The following is a 17,090-nucleotide window of genomic DNA, read 5'->3' as shown; positions in this document are numbered from 1 at the left end:
ATTCACAGTTTACACTGGATTGAACTGAATTGTGTTATATGGGGAACGTGAACATAATAATGTAGATTTTTCTGGTCTGTAAAAGAGGAAAAATAGCTTTGTGGCAGAAACGGAACTAGTTTTTCATTAGTTGGGGAAGGTTACTCAAGAAGCATTTACCAACTGAGTGTGGTGGTATGCACCTGAAATCCCAGCTACACAGGAGGCAGAGGTGGGGAGATCACTTGAGCCCAGGGGTTCGAGACCAGCCTGGGCAACACAGGGAGACCCTGTCTCTTTTTTTTTTTAAAAAAAAAGAGGTTTGCTGTACGCTTCTAAGGACATTAATGAAAAAAAATATTGTTTAAAATTAAGCAGGATGAAAAAAAATTCCCACTTTCCCAGACTTGCTCATTCAGACTTTATTTTTTTGCAGGGGGTTGGGGGGCAGGAGGGGTAAAGTATAACATGTATGCAGAAGAGAATGTAAAACGTACAGAATAATTATAAACTAGACAGTCATGTGATCCATGTCAAGACACAGAATATTGTAAACACCCCAGAAGCTGCTTTGTCCCCTTCCCCAGTCACAACCCCACCCCACCCCACCCACCCCAAGTAACCACTGTTTTGACATTTATGGTAATTATTTCCTTTATGTAATAATTTTACATCCCAAATAATACAGTGTTACATGTTTTTAAGCTGAATGTAAATGAAATAATAATTCAATATTATATTTATGAATAGCTGTAAGTTCATTCACTTTCTTTGTGAAATTGCTTTCCTTATACCAATATACCAGTGTATTTGTCCACTCTCCTCTTTTAGTTCACATCTTTCATTAACTCATACACAATTATTTGTCTTCTGGTTTGTTTAAGCAATAAATCAGACAACTTTTGTCACAATAATATCTGTCAGAGTGGCCGGCTGGCCATAAACACTGTAACACCACCATCTGAAGGGCACTCCCAACGAAGGTGTCTACTTTTGCCATTCTCATTGGCCTTATGGTGTTTCAGGACAGCCAGATTCACCTTCTTCTCATGCTTACTCTTCTTGGGAGTAGTGTAAAACTTCTTTTTCTTAGCCCTACCACAAAGTCTCAAGATGAAGAGTCGAATCCTTTTGAATGCTGTAGTCAGACAAAGCACATCCACCTTCCAGTTGCTTGCCAGCAAAGATCAGTCTTTATTGGTCAGGAGGAATTCCTTCCTTATCCTGGATTTTGGCCTTTATATTTTGTTTTATCCAAGGGTTCAACCTCAAGAGTGATGGCCTCCCCCTTAAGGATTTTTATGAAAATTTGTGTTTTGGTGATGGTTCCAATATATCCAGATGGCGGATCAGAAAACCCTACTCTTGATGACCATTTGCATTGTTTTCTGTTTTACATGTCATAGTGTTACTATGAACACTCTTGGTATACACCTTCCACTACATATGTGCAAAATTCAGCAGGATAGTTACATAGAAATTGATGTGTTGCGTTGTAGTACATGTGCATATTTAACTTTACTGGATAATGCCTTACTGTTTTCCAAAGTGACTATAGCATTTTATAGTACCACCAAGAGTTCCTGTTGGTCTGTGACTAGACGGACATGAACGTTTTTTCCAGTCTTGGGAGTGTGAATTGATATCTCACTGTGGTTTTAATTCGCATTGCCTTATTTACTATGAAGTTGAGCATATCTCATAAGTGTATCGGTCATCAGATTCGGATTCTGTTCAGTTCTGCGTCGTGTTCTTTTTTTTTTTTTTTCCTTTTTAAGAGTCATATGTTAGTGACCTTAAAATTCTTCCTGCCCCTTACTTGAGGGAATGTGCTAAGGAATACTTTGATAGAAATCATTAGCTTGTGGAAAGTAGCTTGGATCCTTTCAACTTCTCTCCCTTTTTTCCCCAACCCGTCTGGTGTTTGGGAGGTTTCCTTGTACTTCACTGATTTCTTTCTTCTCCCTCCTTTTTCCTGTTTCCTAGACTCTGAAGCGGCTCATGGCAGATGAGGTAAGGACATTTTGTTTAGCATGTGCATGTTCTAGCTCATTGCCTACACTATAATATTTACCAGTTTTCATAACTTTGACTTTCTGTAACTTATAGTGGTGATATGGCTTCTACTCAGTATCTCAAGGCTTTTTTCCTAACTCTTTGCTCTGTGTTTGGCCCGTTGCATGCATTTCCATGGACCTTCATTATCTTCTGAAGTTAGGCATGCTTTTTAAACTCCAAACTGACTTGCAGTCTGAATGCCACTCATATCACTTGAAGCTCTATAATACTTACAGATAATTACTGTTATTTTCTAACGAGGAGAGCTGATAAGCTATTGCTTATTGGGGACTCTTTTTGATGTAAGCATTGGTATTTGAGATTTGAGGAATGGCTTGTTAGCATTTGTTTGGCAGAGAGATGGCATATATACCCCTGAGGTACATTGTATTCTTTGACGAGATGTCATGTAAAGGGGATTTTGAAGAATATATATTGAACTTTTGCTACTTACATTACACAAGTGCTGTGGAGTGTACAAATTCAAGAGAAAGGAATGAATCCTGACTTTAAGGACACGTTTATCCTATGTGGCTTATATCTATTAAATTCTGTAGTAATACCTCTTTAAGGGAGGCATCTTCTGGGGTCCTAGCAACATTTATTGTTGGGTAGCTAGAAGGAAACAAAGGGCATTTTATTGATAGAACTCTGTCATGAGAGGCTTTCAGTTCTGTACTACTTTACAAGACTTAGAAATGGTAGGGGAGATCAAGAACAGTGTTTCTTCTATTGTAAAGAGGTTTGAAATCTTAATACTTTGGTTCTGTTATCTTTGAACATAGATGAGAGTACAGAGTCAGTATGCTAAGTTAGATAGGAGGAAGACTGATTTCTTCTTTTCATGTCAGAAGAGTCTTGAACTGCTCGTGAACCAGAGGAACCATGCCCGTGTAAGAGGTTAAAGGGGTAAAGAATTTGATGTGTGGTTTGTTATGTAAGTGAAAATGGATCACTGCTAATGCTTTTTTCTGTTTCTCAGCTGGAGAGATTTACCAGCATGAGAATTAAGAAGGAGAAGGAAAAGCCCAATTCTGCTCATAGAAATTCTTCTGCATCATATGGGGATGATCCCACAGCACAGTCATTGCAAGATGTTTCAGATGAACAAGTTCTGGTTCTCTTTGAACAGATGCTGGTAAGTTTTCCATTCCCAAAATGTTGCTTCTTCCTGGGAATTTATGGGCATGGTGGGCTCTTTTTGGTGCATAGTTCCCTAACTAGCACTTTATTACAAAGAATTCCAGGCTTAACATGGAACTTTTTATATTAACCCTATAATCCCATAATTAGGAACTAAATATACAAATACCAGTTCATCAAATTGGAATCTGTATTTGGAAACATCCGATCACTGTCTTGTTCATGTCCTTCTGCCCAGCAACACTTTAGCCACAAAGACATAGTGGACCATCTCACCCTGTGTGCCAGAGATGGTAATATGGAGCCCACCTTTGGGTTAAGCCAGAGCAGATAAAGTGTTGAAGTATTCACAACAAACTCTGTATAAAGGAGAAACTGAGAATGGAATATCGTTTGCTCAAGGTCCTGTATTTAGTGGTGAATCTGGAAAGAAAATACATAAAATTGCTAGAAGACCTTTAAAGATTGTGTCTGAAGTCAGCTAAGTAACGAAGTATATGTGCATGTGACTTACTTTGTTTTCCTCAGTGAGGAACACCGAATAAGGAGGGTATTCAATGAGTGTCCGTTAGTGGTAAGTCTTGGAAAGTTTTGATGAGTACAGGATTTCGTAAGACCTGTATATTGCATGGATATGTGATCTCAGATTCAAATAGAGACTAGTGGCAGGCCTAGCTTAATTAAAAGCTTAGGTTTAAAATCCTTAGCACAGGGCCTGGTACATAGTAAGCACTCAACTGGTACTACCGTTGTTATTTTTCAATGAATCTTTCAGTTTGTCTCTTAATATTCCAAGTACATTAAGAGTGTAAAGAGTATGGCCTATCAGGATAATCTCTTGGCCTTGGATTGCAAGTTTAAATGTCTCTTGGGCCAGGCAGGTAGTATAAATAAGGTAAGCAGGCTAGACAGAAGATGACAAAATAAGTGGGGAATGTGGCAAATTGAAGAGAGGCTTTTGGCATTTTTATTAGAAAAGCCAGCCACAACTCAGTTCTAGTAGGTGGTTGCATTCCAGTTGGGAATACTTGCCTAGGAGTGCCAGATATTTCTATTTTTCAAAAGAAGTCAGAAATCTGTAATTTAAAAAAAATAATAAATCTTGAATAACATCAAATATCCTAGTCACTATTTGAATTTCCCCAATTAGGTCATTTTTCAAACACTAGTTTGTTCAAATCACAATTCCAAATATAGTCCACTGTACTGATATTCTCAATTTTCATTTAAACTATAGGTTTCCCTTCCTTTTTTTTTTTTTTTTTTTTTTGAGACAGAGTATTGCTCTGTCGCAAGCAGAGCAAGACTTACAACCTCCGCCTCCCGAGTTCAAGCAATGCTCCTGCCTCAGCCTCCCAAGTAGCTGGGATTACAGGTGCACACCATCACGCCTGGCTAATTTTTGTAGTTTAAATAGAGACGGGGTTTCATCATGTTGGCCAGGCTAGTCTCGAACTCCTGACCTTGTGATTTGCCTGCCTCGGCCTCCCAAAGTGCTGGGATTACAGGCATGAGCCACTGCACCTCTTTTTCTTTTATCCTTATTATTGATACTAAAAAAAAAAATTTTTTTGAAGAAACCATTTGTTTGACCTGTAGAGTTTCCCACAACATGAAATTTGATGGTTGCATCCATTGGAGCTGTTTTACTAGAGATCTGTATTTTTATGTAAGGTCCCCCAGATTTAAAATGTTGAGCTAGCCAAGTGAAACATTTTATCTTTGGATTTGACTTAACTTGAGGGCCACCATTTTGTAACTTCTATGTTCAGTTTATCTGTAAGAGGAAAAATGCACCTGGCTGGCAGTGATGGCTCACACCTGTAATCCCAGCACTTTGGGAGACCGAGGTGGGTGGATCACGAGGTCAGCAGTTCAAGACCAGCCTGGCCAATATGGTGAAACCCTGTCTCTACTAAAAATACAAAAATTAGCTGAGTGTGGTGGCGGGCACCTGTAATCCCAGCTACTCAGGAGGCTGAGGCAGAAGAATCACTTGAATCTGGGAACTGGAGGTTGCAGCGAGCCAAGATTATGTCATTGCACTCAAGCCTGGGTGACAGAGTGAGACTTCGTCTCAAAAAAAAAAAGCACCAGGAATTAAGTCACAAAAACTTCAGATTAATTTTGCTACTTGCAGAAGAAATAGAATACATCCCCCCCTCCATATTTTTCTCGATTCAATTAACATTCTGGAATTATTAGGGCTAAATTTGTGCCCACCGAGGTACTAGACTTGGACACATGGTTGTTATATATGTAGAAGGATCAAACAGAGCCTTTCCCCAAACATACATCAGATTATGTCTGTCAAGGTATCTCTGCTTTATCATAGAGTTTCCAATTCTTTCTTTGTGGGAAAGGAGTTTGTACAGGGACTGAGTTAACTGGGTTGGTAATGGGTTTGTACGCCCTAGAGTTGGTGCAGAGTTTGCTGCTGTTGATTTTGCTTGTGTTTAGATTATGCCATTCATCCAGTGCTTCAGTCTGAAGAGATTTTTAAGGTCCATCCTTGATGCAGAAAGCATTATGTGTGGTTTTCTTTCAATAATACAAAATAAATCTTTCATTTTTATTGAGTCCATTTTTCTTAGAGAAAGAGTGTGTATATGTCTATAGAGATTTATACTAAAATGTTAACTTATCTTTGAGGAATTTTCATCAGCTGTAATAGCTTAAATTTCTAGGGATCAAAAAGATTTATTTACTCAATAAGCATTTTACATGCTCAACTCTTCACTAAGCATACTAATATTAAACACTAAAAATTTGTAAGGAATTTGAGGCAATTTTGTTTTTTCTCTTTTTTCTCCCTCTCCTAGCTGGATATGAACCTGAATGAGGAGAAACAGCAACCTTTGAGGGAGAAGGACATCATCATCAAGAGGGAGATGGTGTCCCAGTACTTGTACACTTCCAAGGCTGTGAGTCCTGGGGCAGGTACCCATGACATGGGAGACTGTGCCCTTGTCTTGGACCTGTTTTTTTTTTTTTTTTTTTGCCAATTTTATGTAACATTTTATGTCTGCATCAGTTCGGTTTCATTATATTATATAAGCCTATTCACTTTTTACTCTCTTACTTAGTTGCCATGCTTACATACTTTTTGCCTGGTTAAATTTTCATGAAGTATGTAAATATAGGGAATGGGATAGGCAGTTCTAAGTCTCACATATTTTGGTGGTATGCGAGATGGGTATCTGCCCTGATAAACGTGGCCTGACGTGGTGTCTCACTGCTATAATCTCAGCACTTTGGGAGGCTGAGGCAGAAGGATCGCTGGAGCCCAGGAGTTCGAAATCAGCCTGGGCAACGTAGTAAGACCTTGTCTCTACTAAAAATAAAAAATAAAAATAAAATATAAACTCTATTGACTAATGCTAGTCCCTAATTTATGACTGGGTCCACCATTACTAATCTCTGTCTCTGCCCCCTGTCCAGGGCATGAGCCAGAAGGAGAGCTCTAAGTCTGCCATGATGTATATTCAGGAGTTGAGGTCAGGCTTGCGGGATATGCCTCTGCTCAGCTGCCTGGAGTCCCTTCGTGTGTCTCTTAACAACAACCCCGTCAGGTGAGGATTCTGAGGAGGTAACAGGAGTAGGAGCCGAATGTTGGATTTCACTGGTGGTGATTGACGATCAAAGGAGCCGGGGAAGTATGAGAATAGTCTGAATTGGGAGTAGAAAGTTGTCAGGATAAACTTTGTTTGGCAAATAAGTGTTTATTAATTTGATATTGCTTTGCCTTTCTCTGTTCCCTACAGTTGGGTGCAAACATTTGGTGCTGAAGGCTTGGCCTCCTTATTGGACATTCTTAAACGACTTCATGATGAGAAAGAAGAGACTGCTGGGTGAGGATTTCCAAGTCTTTGCAACTTCAAGTTGGAGAGTCACAGGGGACTTTGCTGTTTGCTCTGAAGTAGAAAGTAGAGTTAAATGTAAAGTCGTGGGCTAGGGGAATGTACTCTTAACTGAGAAGGGGTTTATCATAGTGGTGACTAGAGGATGAATGATGATTATAGATATAGGAAAGGGAGGAGGAACTTAAATTTCATGTTGGATAACTCTAATATATACCATATAATACTATTAGTCTCCCAGCACTGGTTCTTTTTCAATCTGGAAATAAAATCTGATTTAGTGCTGCCCTGTAATCTGGTCTGGGTAATATCTATTTGGAAGTCTTATAGTATACTTGGAACTAGTATTGTGGCATTCTTCAAGATTGGAATAATTTTAGGTATACCTTGGACTCTCTCAGGCTACCTTGAAGCCAGCCTGAAGCAGAGTACTTCTGGAATCTTTCTGAAACAAAATAATACATGGCCAAGACCTGCATATATCTTCTCAGACTTGAAACCTCTAGTAGTGAGGCAAGCAGCAATAGATGGGATGTTATCCTGATAGAATTTAGCACTTAGGAGCCTAGGGAGAGTTAAAAGGAAGGTTTTAATTTAATACTTAATTCTTGGATTACAAGAGGATCAGCCAGATTTTTTGACGGTGAAGATCCCTTTTCAGTTATCTATTTTCTTCAGTGTTTCTGGGCAAAGTGCTATTTCCTAAAATTTTACTCATCTACTAGATGGGGCTATTATTCCTAAGAATCTTGTTTGCAAGATTTAAAATGGGAAAGGGGTAGAGAATAAAGGGACCTCACTAATTATGTCTTCTATGTACAGGAGTTACGATAGCCGGAACAAGCATGAGATTATTCGCTGCTTGAAAGCTTTTATGAACAACAAGGTGAGATTTTTCCCATTCTCATTCCAAACCCCATCTGGACGCCTGTTCTTTCTCTTCTGTTGGCAAACCCGAAAGAGAAACTAGGAATATGAGGTTCAGGACTTCTGGCTTTCTCTTTTAGTATCATAACTGTTTTTCATTGCCACGTATACATGCTTCTATGGATATTTTTTTCTCAGTTCTAACTTCTGTTTCAGAGGACAGGCTCAATGTCGTTTCTCTTTCTTTACTTTCTTTTTTTTTGTTTGTTTTTTGAGATGGAGTCTTGCTGTGTCACCCAGGCTGGAGTGCTGTGGCTCAATCTCAGCTCACTGCAAGCTCCAGCTCCCGGGTTCATGCCATTGTCCTGCGTCAGCCTCCCAAGTAACTGGGACTGCACGCACCCGCCACCATGCCCGGCTATTTTTTTATTTTTTATTTTTAGTAGAGACGGGGTTTCACCGTGTTAGCCAGGATGGTCTCGATCTCCTGACCTTGTGATCCATCTGCCTTGGCCTCCCAAAGTGCTGGGATTAGTTGGGATTACAGGCGTGAGCCATGGTGCCCAGTCTCTCTTTCTTTACTTTCTTTTGCTAATTCTTGAATTTCCTGACCTGTAGTTACTTTTTGTGCAATATTTGCTTTATTTCCTGTTTCTTTTTTCTTCTAGAGTGGTGCTCCATTTTTATCTTCTTTTTGTCTGTTTAGTAATTCAACCCAGGGAGCCCACAATCATGTGCCTCTGAGGACAAATCTCTCTCGTTGTTTAATTTTGTTGTAATTAACTTATTCCATTGGATTAGGAGGAAGAGAATTAACAAGAAACATATAAACCAAAGACTTTTATTCTTGGAAGACATCTAATTCTGTCGTACCTCCTAGAAAATTAGTTTGGTATGTTCATCTCTAAGTATATTGGGAAAAGTATTCTACCCCTGTATTAGTTTTCTAGTGTACCACAAAATTAGGTGTCTTAACAGAAATTTATTATCTCACAATTCTAGAAAGGCTAGAATTTCAAACTCCAAGGTATCAGCAGGGTTGGTTCTTTCTGAAGCTGTGTGTGATAATATGTTCCATACCCCTCCTAGTTTCTGGTAGCTTGCTGGCAATCCTTGGCACTCCTTATCTTGTAGATGCATCATCCTGATTTCTGCCTGTGTGATCACATGGTGTTCTCCCTCTGTATGTATCTGTATCCAAATTTCTTCCTTTTATAAGGACACTGGCCATATTGGATTAAGGACCCATTCTACCCCAGTATGACTTCATTGTAGCTTGACTAATTATATTTGCAATGAGTATATTTCCAGGTGAGGTTACATTTTGTTACTGGGGGTTGGGACTTCAACACTGGAATTTAAGAGGACACCATTCAACCCATAACAACCCAACCCCTAAACTTGTCCCCAGTTAGATGCTATCATCTTTCAGACTCCTTTCTTTGTTCTTGGCCCTACCAGTTTGGAATCAAGACCATGCTGGAGACAGAAGAAGGAATCCTACTGCTGGTCAGAGCCATGGATCCTGCTGTTCCCAACATGATGATTGATGCAGCTAAGCTGCTTTCTGCTCTTTGTATTCTACCACAGCCAGAGGACATGTATGTGACTAGAATCATTTTTCTTCTCCATTTTCAATTTTATCATTTTCTCTTAGTTTAGAGGACAATTGAGTTGGTTGGGTATCCCGTCGGTCATAAATACTAGGTAAGATTGTGTTTCTTCCCAGAAGTGAACACTAAGAATCTTAACATTTAAGAACAATTGTTAAGTGATGGGTGCTATCCTGAATGTTCCACTGGTTATCAGAGGTATAGCAAAATGTCTCCCATATCACCATTAATGTCTGTATTGTCTAGGATGAGGGTTTCTTTTTACTATTCTTTTTTTTTTTTTTAAATTCAGAAGTGACACAATGTTATTTTTAAAATTCAAACAATATAGAAGTATATAAAGTAAAATTTAACCGCCTCATCCCTTTGCCAAATCCTGTTCTGCAGAGACAATGACTGTTAATGGCATGGAATAGTCTCATAGAAAGTTTTCTAAGCATAGACAAACATATTGCATTCCCTTGATTCTAGACATCTGCTACCACAAAAGATAGTATCTTAAGAGCTGAGGAATGACACTTATGCGTATAAAACCAACTGCATATATAGGATAGATTTTTATTATTGAAGAGGGATTTGGTTTAACGAAAGCTTAATCATTCTTTTCAACCTCTTTCTTTTTAATAATAGATGTTGGACATTTCTTCTATGTCCATACTTACAGATCTACCTTATTATCTTTAGTGGCTATTTAGTATTCCATATACATGTATGTATGGCCTATAATTTATTTAACAATTTCCCTGTTGCTGGACTTACAGATTTTTTTTTTTTTTTCTTTCTTTTGAGACGGAGCCTCGCTCTGTTCCCCAGGCTGGAGTGCAGTGGCGCGATCTCGGCTCATTGCAAGCTCTTCCTCCCGGGTTCAAGTGATTCTCCTGCCTCAGCCTCCCAAGTAGCTGGGACTACAGGAGTCCGCCACCAGGCCTGGCTAATTTTTGTATTTTTAGTAGAGATGGGGTTTCTCCACATTGGCCAGGCTGATCTCGAACTCCTGACCTTGTGATCTGCCTGCCTCGGCCTCCCAAAGTGCTGGAATTACAGGCGTGAGCCACCGTGCCTAGCCAACTTACAGATATTTTTTAAAGCAGATTTCTGTATCTGTTCTAGGTGATCGTTTTTACAAATGATACTGCAGTGAACATCCTTGTGCATATCTTCTTTCACATTTATGCACGTATATTGGATACATTTCTAGAAGTAGACTATATGTTACATGCATGAGAAATTGATTAGTACTGTTAAATGTCCCTCCAAAAGTTGTATCAATTTATACTTCATGGAACAGGGCACTTGATTTGGTATTTATGGATAGGAGCCTAGGGATGGATTGTAGGGAATGCATTTCCCTGAAGAGATGGTCCTTAGCTTTCATCAGTTTCTGGAAACTGAGTGGTGACAATAATAATGTGAGAAATCTGGAACACTAATAATGTCCTGTTTCCTAAGTGGTCTGTGCCCCTGTGTAATCTACTAATTTGTGTTAGAGTACCTGGAAAGTTCTCTCCATTTCCTTTCTTTTGGGCAGGAATGAAAGGGTTTTGGAGGCAATGACAGAAAGAGCTGAGATGGATGAAGTGGAACGTTTCCAGCCATTACTGGATGGATTAAAAAGTGGGACCACTATTGCATTGAAGGCATGTATAGCCCCTGAAACTGGGCCCGATAATAGAATTCAAGATGGACAGACAAATCCATTTGACCTTTTAATAAAATACATAGAGTGACTCCCAACTATATATTGTACATTTCAGAATCTGTTATGAAGGGAAAATGATGAACCTTCTTTCTAAGAAGGTAAAGAATGAACTGTTTTCCTCATTATGAGATGGAAAAAGGCATGATGTATATTTACAATCTAGGAAAACCGAGACCTACAATAACATACTGTCAAATCCTTGGAATCCATTTAGAGTTTTAGGCTCTCCAGTTCTGTACTCAAACCAGGTCTCATTGCTATAGTAGAAAAGTCATTTTTAGAGTTTTTGGACTGTGTCTTTCAAGTTGTATTTGGGGACCTAAGAATGCATGTGAAGAAAATGGATTCTTGATCTCCAGGAGTTAGCATTGACATAGCTGCTGAATTTTCTTATTTTAGGTTGGATGCCTACAGCTGATCAATGCTCTCATCACACCAGCTGAGGAACTTGACTTCCGAGTTCACATCAGAAGTGAACTGATGCGCTTGGGGCTACATCAGGTGTTGCAGGTAAGATATTACACTTCATTAGAAAGGCTAGACTGGTTCCTTCCTGCTCTACAGCTCCAGTCATCCCTGGGATAATTCTGGTTTTCAATTAAAAACCAGGTTGAAAAGCTTAGGTTTCTAACCACAGAGGATACTTTTGGGTTTCCCTAACTTCTACTTTTGTTGATAGGACCTTCGAGAGATTGAAAACGAAGATATGAGAGTGCAACTAAATGTGTTTGATGAACAAGGGGAAGAGGATTCCTATGACCTGAAGGGACGGCTGGATGACATTCGCATGGAGATGGAATATCCTTTTACTGACTAGGTTCAAGACAGATGAGACATTCATTGTATTTAGTTCCCTGATCCCTGTGTGGAATGGTTTGGGAGATGATGACTCAGAACAGAGCATCGGTCTTATGTGTCTTCTCATTAAATAAGGCAGATGTATTTTTATTGCTGCTGGCTTTACTTACCTTATCATAGACCAGGGAAATCAGTAAAGGTGATCTGAGGGTTGTTGAGCATGGAAGCCATCAAAATCTATAAGCTTTCTAGAATGTGATAGCTTAGCTTACTAAGATGTAGAACTGGCTTTTAGAGATGTTTGAACTGACAGAGGGAGTAATTTAGTTACCTGTTAATATTTTCAATAAGTGACTTTGAGGCAGTTACCTCTTAGTTTCTGTCTACTGCCTGATCTTCAAGCCAGTTACTTACTAGGAAACCTCTGTGTGTATAGTACCACCCAACTCACTGGTCCCTTGACTAAAGAACGTTTTAGAGAGCTTAAAGTTTCTGGTGATGTTTACAGGAAGAACAGCCAGTAGAATGGAAGTAGTGTCTTGCTACTTTTCCCTAGCTTTTTCAAGAGTTAAATAAGCCACCTGTCAAACATAATTTCTACATACTTGCTTTCCTTAGCCTATTCCCCTTTTCCACTGACTTTAATGAAGTCTTTCAGATTCTTTTAAACACAGTGAAGGATTCAAAGGCAGAGCCACACTTCCTTTCCATCCTGCAACACTTACTCTTGGTCCGAAATGACTATGAGGCCAGGTAAGATGGTGTGCTTATGGGAAGTTTTGAATTCGAGCCTAAGTGAAGAGAGTGAGTTCCTTAAATTCAAAGATTGTTCTATAAAGGGAGAAAGTAAAAAAGACCCAAGATGAGGGTTCATTAGTCACAGAAATAAAGGAAGTTGTCTTATTTCTTTAATCCAACTCAAAGACATCCCTATGGAAGAGGTCACAGTGTATAAGGTGAAATGCCCTTCTGTTTTTGGAGGGGAGTAGGTAAATAGGATGAAGATGATAGCAAAGAGAAGTGGCAATTTAAAATTCTTTCTAGTTTCCTAGAAGTATAGATTTAGCAATAGCACTATCCATCACAGGAAGGATCAAACCCAAATTTTTAGATGGGAAAGTGTTGGCACTAGGAGCAGATGGCAAGAAGTTTTGATTATCTGAAGTAGATGGGGTAGGGTAGCTGATGTGGAAAAAGGAGTTTTCTTAGCATGGCGGTGATACTTGTATTAACTTTACAAAAATTTTTCCAGGTCTCTTAGTTGTCAAAGCAGTTTTCTTGGTCCTGAATACTTCTGAAAATTATATTTTGATTTTCCTTTGGTGACCCTGTTTTATTCTCTTGTAGACCTCAGTACTATAAGTTGATTGAAGAATGTATTTCCCAGATAGTTCTGCACAAGAATGGGGCTGATCCTGACTTCAAGTGCCGTCACCTCCAGATTGAGATTGAGGGATTAATTGGTAAGCATACTCTTCTATCTGTCTCTCCCAGGTATTGCTTCTTCCTTTCATTTTGCATCTTGTTTCAGTGAAAATGTCAGAGAAGATACCTTTCCAGTCCCCAGATACTTCCATTTTTGTCGTTTCTTAGGTTTAATAACCAGCATTTTTGCTAGGAATCTATAGGTCTTTAGTTTATTTTTACATAAAACACACACCAGCACCTTTTGCAGGAACTCCTGGTGGTCTCAGAGAGTCAAAAGTATCACTCATAGGCATTCTTCATGCCACCCAGCATGGTGGCCTTACCACACACTCAGATTACACGTTGAACTTAACCGAAAGTTTCATGTCTTTGTCTAGTGCAGAACATTAAGAAAGATAATAAAAATGATCAAAAAGACTGTTCTTTGGAAGGGCTTAGTTATGAAATAAATAGACCAAGAGAATTAGGAGCTTTACTTACTGACTCTTCTTCTTTTCAGATCAAATGATTGATAAGACAAAGGTGGAGAAATCTGAAGCCAAAGCTGCAGAGCTGGAAAAGCAGGTGCATATGAGAGACCAAAAACATGTGTTTGAGTATATCTTTCTTTGAGCATTATTGTTTTCCTGATCTGTGAGACAGTTTTTTTTCTGTGGTATTTTGGAAGCGTTTAGCACCCAATAGTGTAGTGCCCAGGGGAAACCTTTCCAGTGTAGGTTAGTCATTGGAGAAAATGATATGGATGTCTTCATGAGGAGCTCTAGTGGCGGGCTCGCAGTTCTTGGGCTACTGGGCAGGAAAAGAAAGACAGATGATACTCATATAATAGTAATGGCACTCTCAGGTTTGCTTGGCATTTTAGGCCTCTTACGCTTAGAACAATAGGAACTAGGGTCCTTAGAACAGTAGAACTAGAGGATGTCAGAGTTATCTTTTTCTCTTCAGTTGTTAAGAACTCTTATTGTGGTTAATAGGGTTTTGATCCTAGAGAATATTGGGATTGTACTATCATGACTGTCCTATTTAAATACCTTTAAAATCTTATTTGTTTTTAACTATAAAAATAGGGAATCTATGGAAATGAACCGATTCCCCTCTCCTTTAACCTTGATTGTTTTATTTTCATTTTTATTTCTATTTTTTTGAGACAAAGTCTCACTCTGTCATCCAGGCTGGAGTGCAGTGGCGTGATCTCGGCTCACCGCAACCTCTATCTCCCGGGTTCAAGCTATTCTTCTGCCTCAGCCTCCCAAGTAACTGGGATTACAGGCGCCCACCATCATGCCGGGCTAATTTTTGTATTTTTGGTAGAGGTGAGGTTTCACCATGTTGGGCAGGCTGGTCTCGAACTCCTGACCTCAGGTGATCCACCTGCCTCGGCCTCCCAAAGTGCTGGGATTACAGGTGTGAGCTACCGTGCACAGCCAGACCTTGATTTTAAGATCAGAATCATGGTGCTTTCTTCCCCAAGCATGGCCTGGATTTGTGAGCTCTGTGGATCAAGTATTGGCCCAGAACTGGAGATGGTAGGGGGAGGGGATTCCAGCACCCCCAGGCAAAAGAGGAGGTGGGGGGAATTATGGGTAATAATACTGTGCTGCTTACTGAGATGGAGAGCTTGCTGGGAGCCTGATTCGTTTTTTCTCTAGCTGGACTCAGAGTTAACAGCCCGACATGAGCTACAGGTGGAAATGAAAAAGCTGGAAAGTGACTTTGAGCAGAAGCTTCAAGATCTTCAGGGAGAAAAGGATGCACTGCATTCTGAAAAGCAACAAATTGCCACAGAGAAACAGGACCTGGAAGCAGAGGTGTCCCAGCTCACAGGAGAGGTAATGCCTGAGCAGGGAAGGCAGAGTGACCTGTAATCTCTGGATGCACATGACTTGGAACAGGAGTCAGTCATCTTACTCCTAGGGAGGGTTCAGCTACTAATAGGTAGTCTAGTTACATGGTGCATATTTTAAAAATAATATACTGGTTTTTGGTTTGTGTTGAGGGTAAGTAATACATAAGACAGAAAATCTGGAAAATACAGAAAAACATTAAGAGTAAAGTAAGTTGCATTACCACCCAGAAATAAAGGTAATAAGTCTTCTAATAAATTAGGAATAAAAACTAAACTGTTAAAAATTGGCTAATTTCCTGTTACTTTAGTCATCTCTGCACAGATTTATCCTTATATACTCTCTCTGCAGTAGTAAATACTTAAATGATCTTTAAATCAAGTATCTGATAACTTGATTACTTGTGTGGTTATATAATCATCTGTATAGCACATATATTAGTTATATAACTAGAACGTTTGATTTACTTGACTTTGCATTTTCTAATCAAGGGAGAGTTTAACATAAAAGTTGAAATCGTCGTCTTAATACAAAGCATACAAAGCATGTTGAACTAAGAACATGAAGACCTGAATTCTAGTTTTGGCTCTGCTGCTAAGCAGTGTGACTTTAGGTGATCATATCATTTCTCTGACTCCTCAGTTCCTCCATTTGTAACATGAGAAGTTTGGATTAAGTCATTTGTTAGGTTCCTTCCAGGCCCAGTAGTCCCTGAAGTGGGGTGAGAAGTACTCACATTGATGTTATTTCTGTAGGTTGCCAAGCTGACAAAGGAACTGGAAGATGCCAAGAAAGAAATGGCTTCCCTCTCTGCGGCGGCTATTACTGTAGCTCCTTCTGTTCCTAGTAGTGCTGCAGCTCCCCCGGCCCCTCCTTTACCTGGTGACTCTGGCACTATTATTCGGCCACCACCTGCTCCTGGGGATAGTACCACTCCTCCTCCTCCTCCTCCTCCTCCTCCTCCTCCTCCTCCTCCTCCTCCACCTCCTTTGATTGGGAGTGTTTGCATCTCCTCAACCCCTTCTTTACCTGGAGGTACTGCTATCCCTCCACCCCCTCCTTTGCCTGAGGGTGCTAGCATCCCTCCACCCCCTCCTTTGCCTGGGGATGTTGGCATCCCTCCACCCCCTCCTTTGCCTGGGGATGCTGGAATCCCCCCTCCACCTCCTCCCTTGCCAGGAGGAGCAGGAATGCCACCTCCTCCTCCCCCTCTTCCTGGTGGTCCTGGAATCCCTCCACCCCCTCCATTTCCTGGAGGCCCTGGCATTCCTCCACCTCCACCTGGAATGGGTATGCCTCCACCTCCCCCATTTGGATTTGGAGCTTCTGCAGCCCCAGTTCTGCCATTTGGATTAACCCCCAAAAAGCTTTATAAGCCAGAGGTGCAGCTCCGGAGGCCAAACTGGTCCAAGGTAAGAGTTTCTGTCTATTTCTTCACCAGTCAATCTTGAGAAACAGTTTCAGTTTTCTACTTTGTATTTTGTGCATGGATGGGCTGCGCCTTCCTTAGGGCTTACATCTTTCTGTCTTCAAGTTTCACTCATGCTTATGTTTATTCAGCAGATATTAGGCATCTTCTTTATTCCATACATCACCATGGAGAGTTCTGTGAACCCTGTACTCTGAATTTAATCTTAACTTATACTTAATGTTTTTTGCCTTTTCTCTGAGACTTTGAATACCATGGTAACACACGGTTTGATGATAATCATTCACTAGTCTGCAAACTACTGATAATTGTGCTGATCCCAAAGTCATGGATTTATGAATCCACTCTCCTACCCCAATTCCACAGGATGTG

The 17,090-nt window shown here is 40.0% G+C and overlaps 1 protein-coding gene and 1 pseudogene across 2 annotated transcripts in view; one reads left to right on the top strand and one right to left on the bottom strand.

Moving 5' to 3' along the window:
* DIAPH1 (diaphanous related formin 1) overlaps nt 1-17,090 on the top strand; it is a 106,201-nt gene that overhangs the window by 29,648 nt on the left and 59,463 nt on the right. Inside the window, exons 2-16 of one of the 2 annotated variants that reach the window (XM_065545902.2) lie at nt 1,966-1,992; nt 3,020-3,175; nt 6,003-6,104; nt 6,622-6,752; nt 6,945-7,031; nt 7,863-7,926; nt 9,369-9,508; nt 11,049-11,157; nt 11,619-11,729; nt 11,899-12,017; nt 12,654-12,770; nt 13,365-13,480; nt 13,945-14,009; nt 15,095-15,274; nt 16,045-16,701. In XM_065545902.2, the coding sequence (XP_065401974.1) occupies nt 1,966-1,992; nt 3,020-3,175; nt 6,003-6,104; nt 6,622-6,752; nt 6,945-7,031; nt 7,863-7,926; nt 9,369-9,508; nt 11,049-11,157; nt 11,619-11,729; nt 11,899-12,017; nt 12,654-12,770; nt 13,365-13,480; nt 13,945-14,009; nt 15,095-15,274; nt 16,045-16,701 (2,181 nt within the window). The remainder of the gene's footprint in view (nt 1-1,965; nt 1,993-3,019; nt 3,176-6,002; nt 6,105-6,621; nt 6,753-6,944; nt 7,032-7,862; nt 7,927-9,368; nt 9,509-11,048; nt 11,158-11,618; nt 11,730-11,898; nt 12,018-12,653; nt 12,771-13,364; nt 13,481-13,944; nt 14,010-15,094; nt 15,275-16,044; nt 16,702-17,090) is intronic. The other variant, XM_045394960.3, reaches the window with a different exon arrangement.
* LOC107129946 (ubiquitin-ribosomal protein eS31 fusion protein-like) lies at nt 839-1,489 on the bottom strand (annotated as a pseudogene).

This window comes from Macaca fascicularis, chromosome 6 (genome assembly GCF_037993035.2).
Source record: "Macaca fascicularis isolate 582-1 chromosome 6, T2T-MFA8v1.1".
NCBI lineage: Eukaryota > Metazoa > Chordata > Mammalia > Primates > Cercopithecidae > Macaca > Macaca fascicularis.
This window is presented reverse-complemented; position numbering and strand designations above follow the sequence as displayed.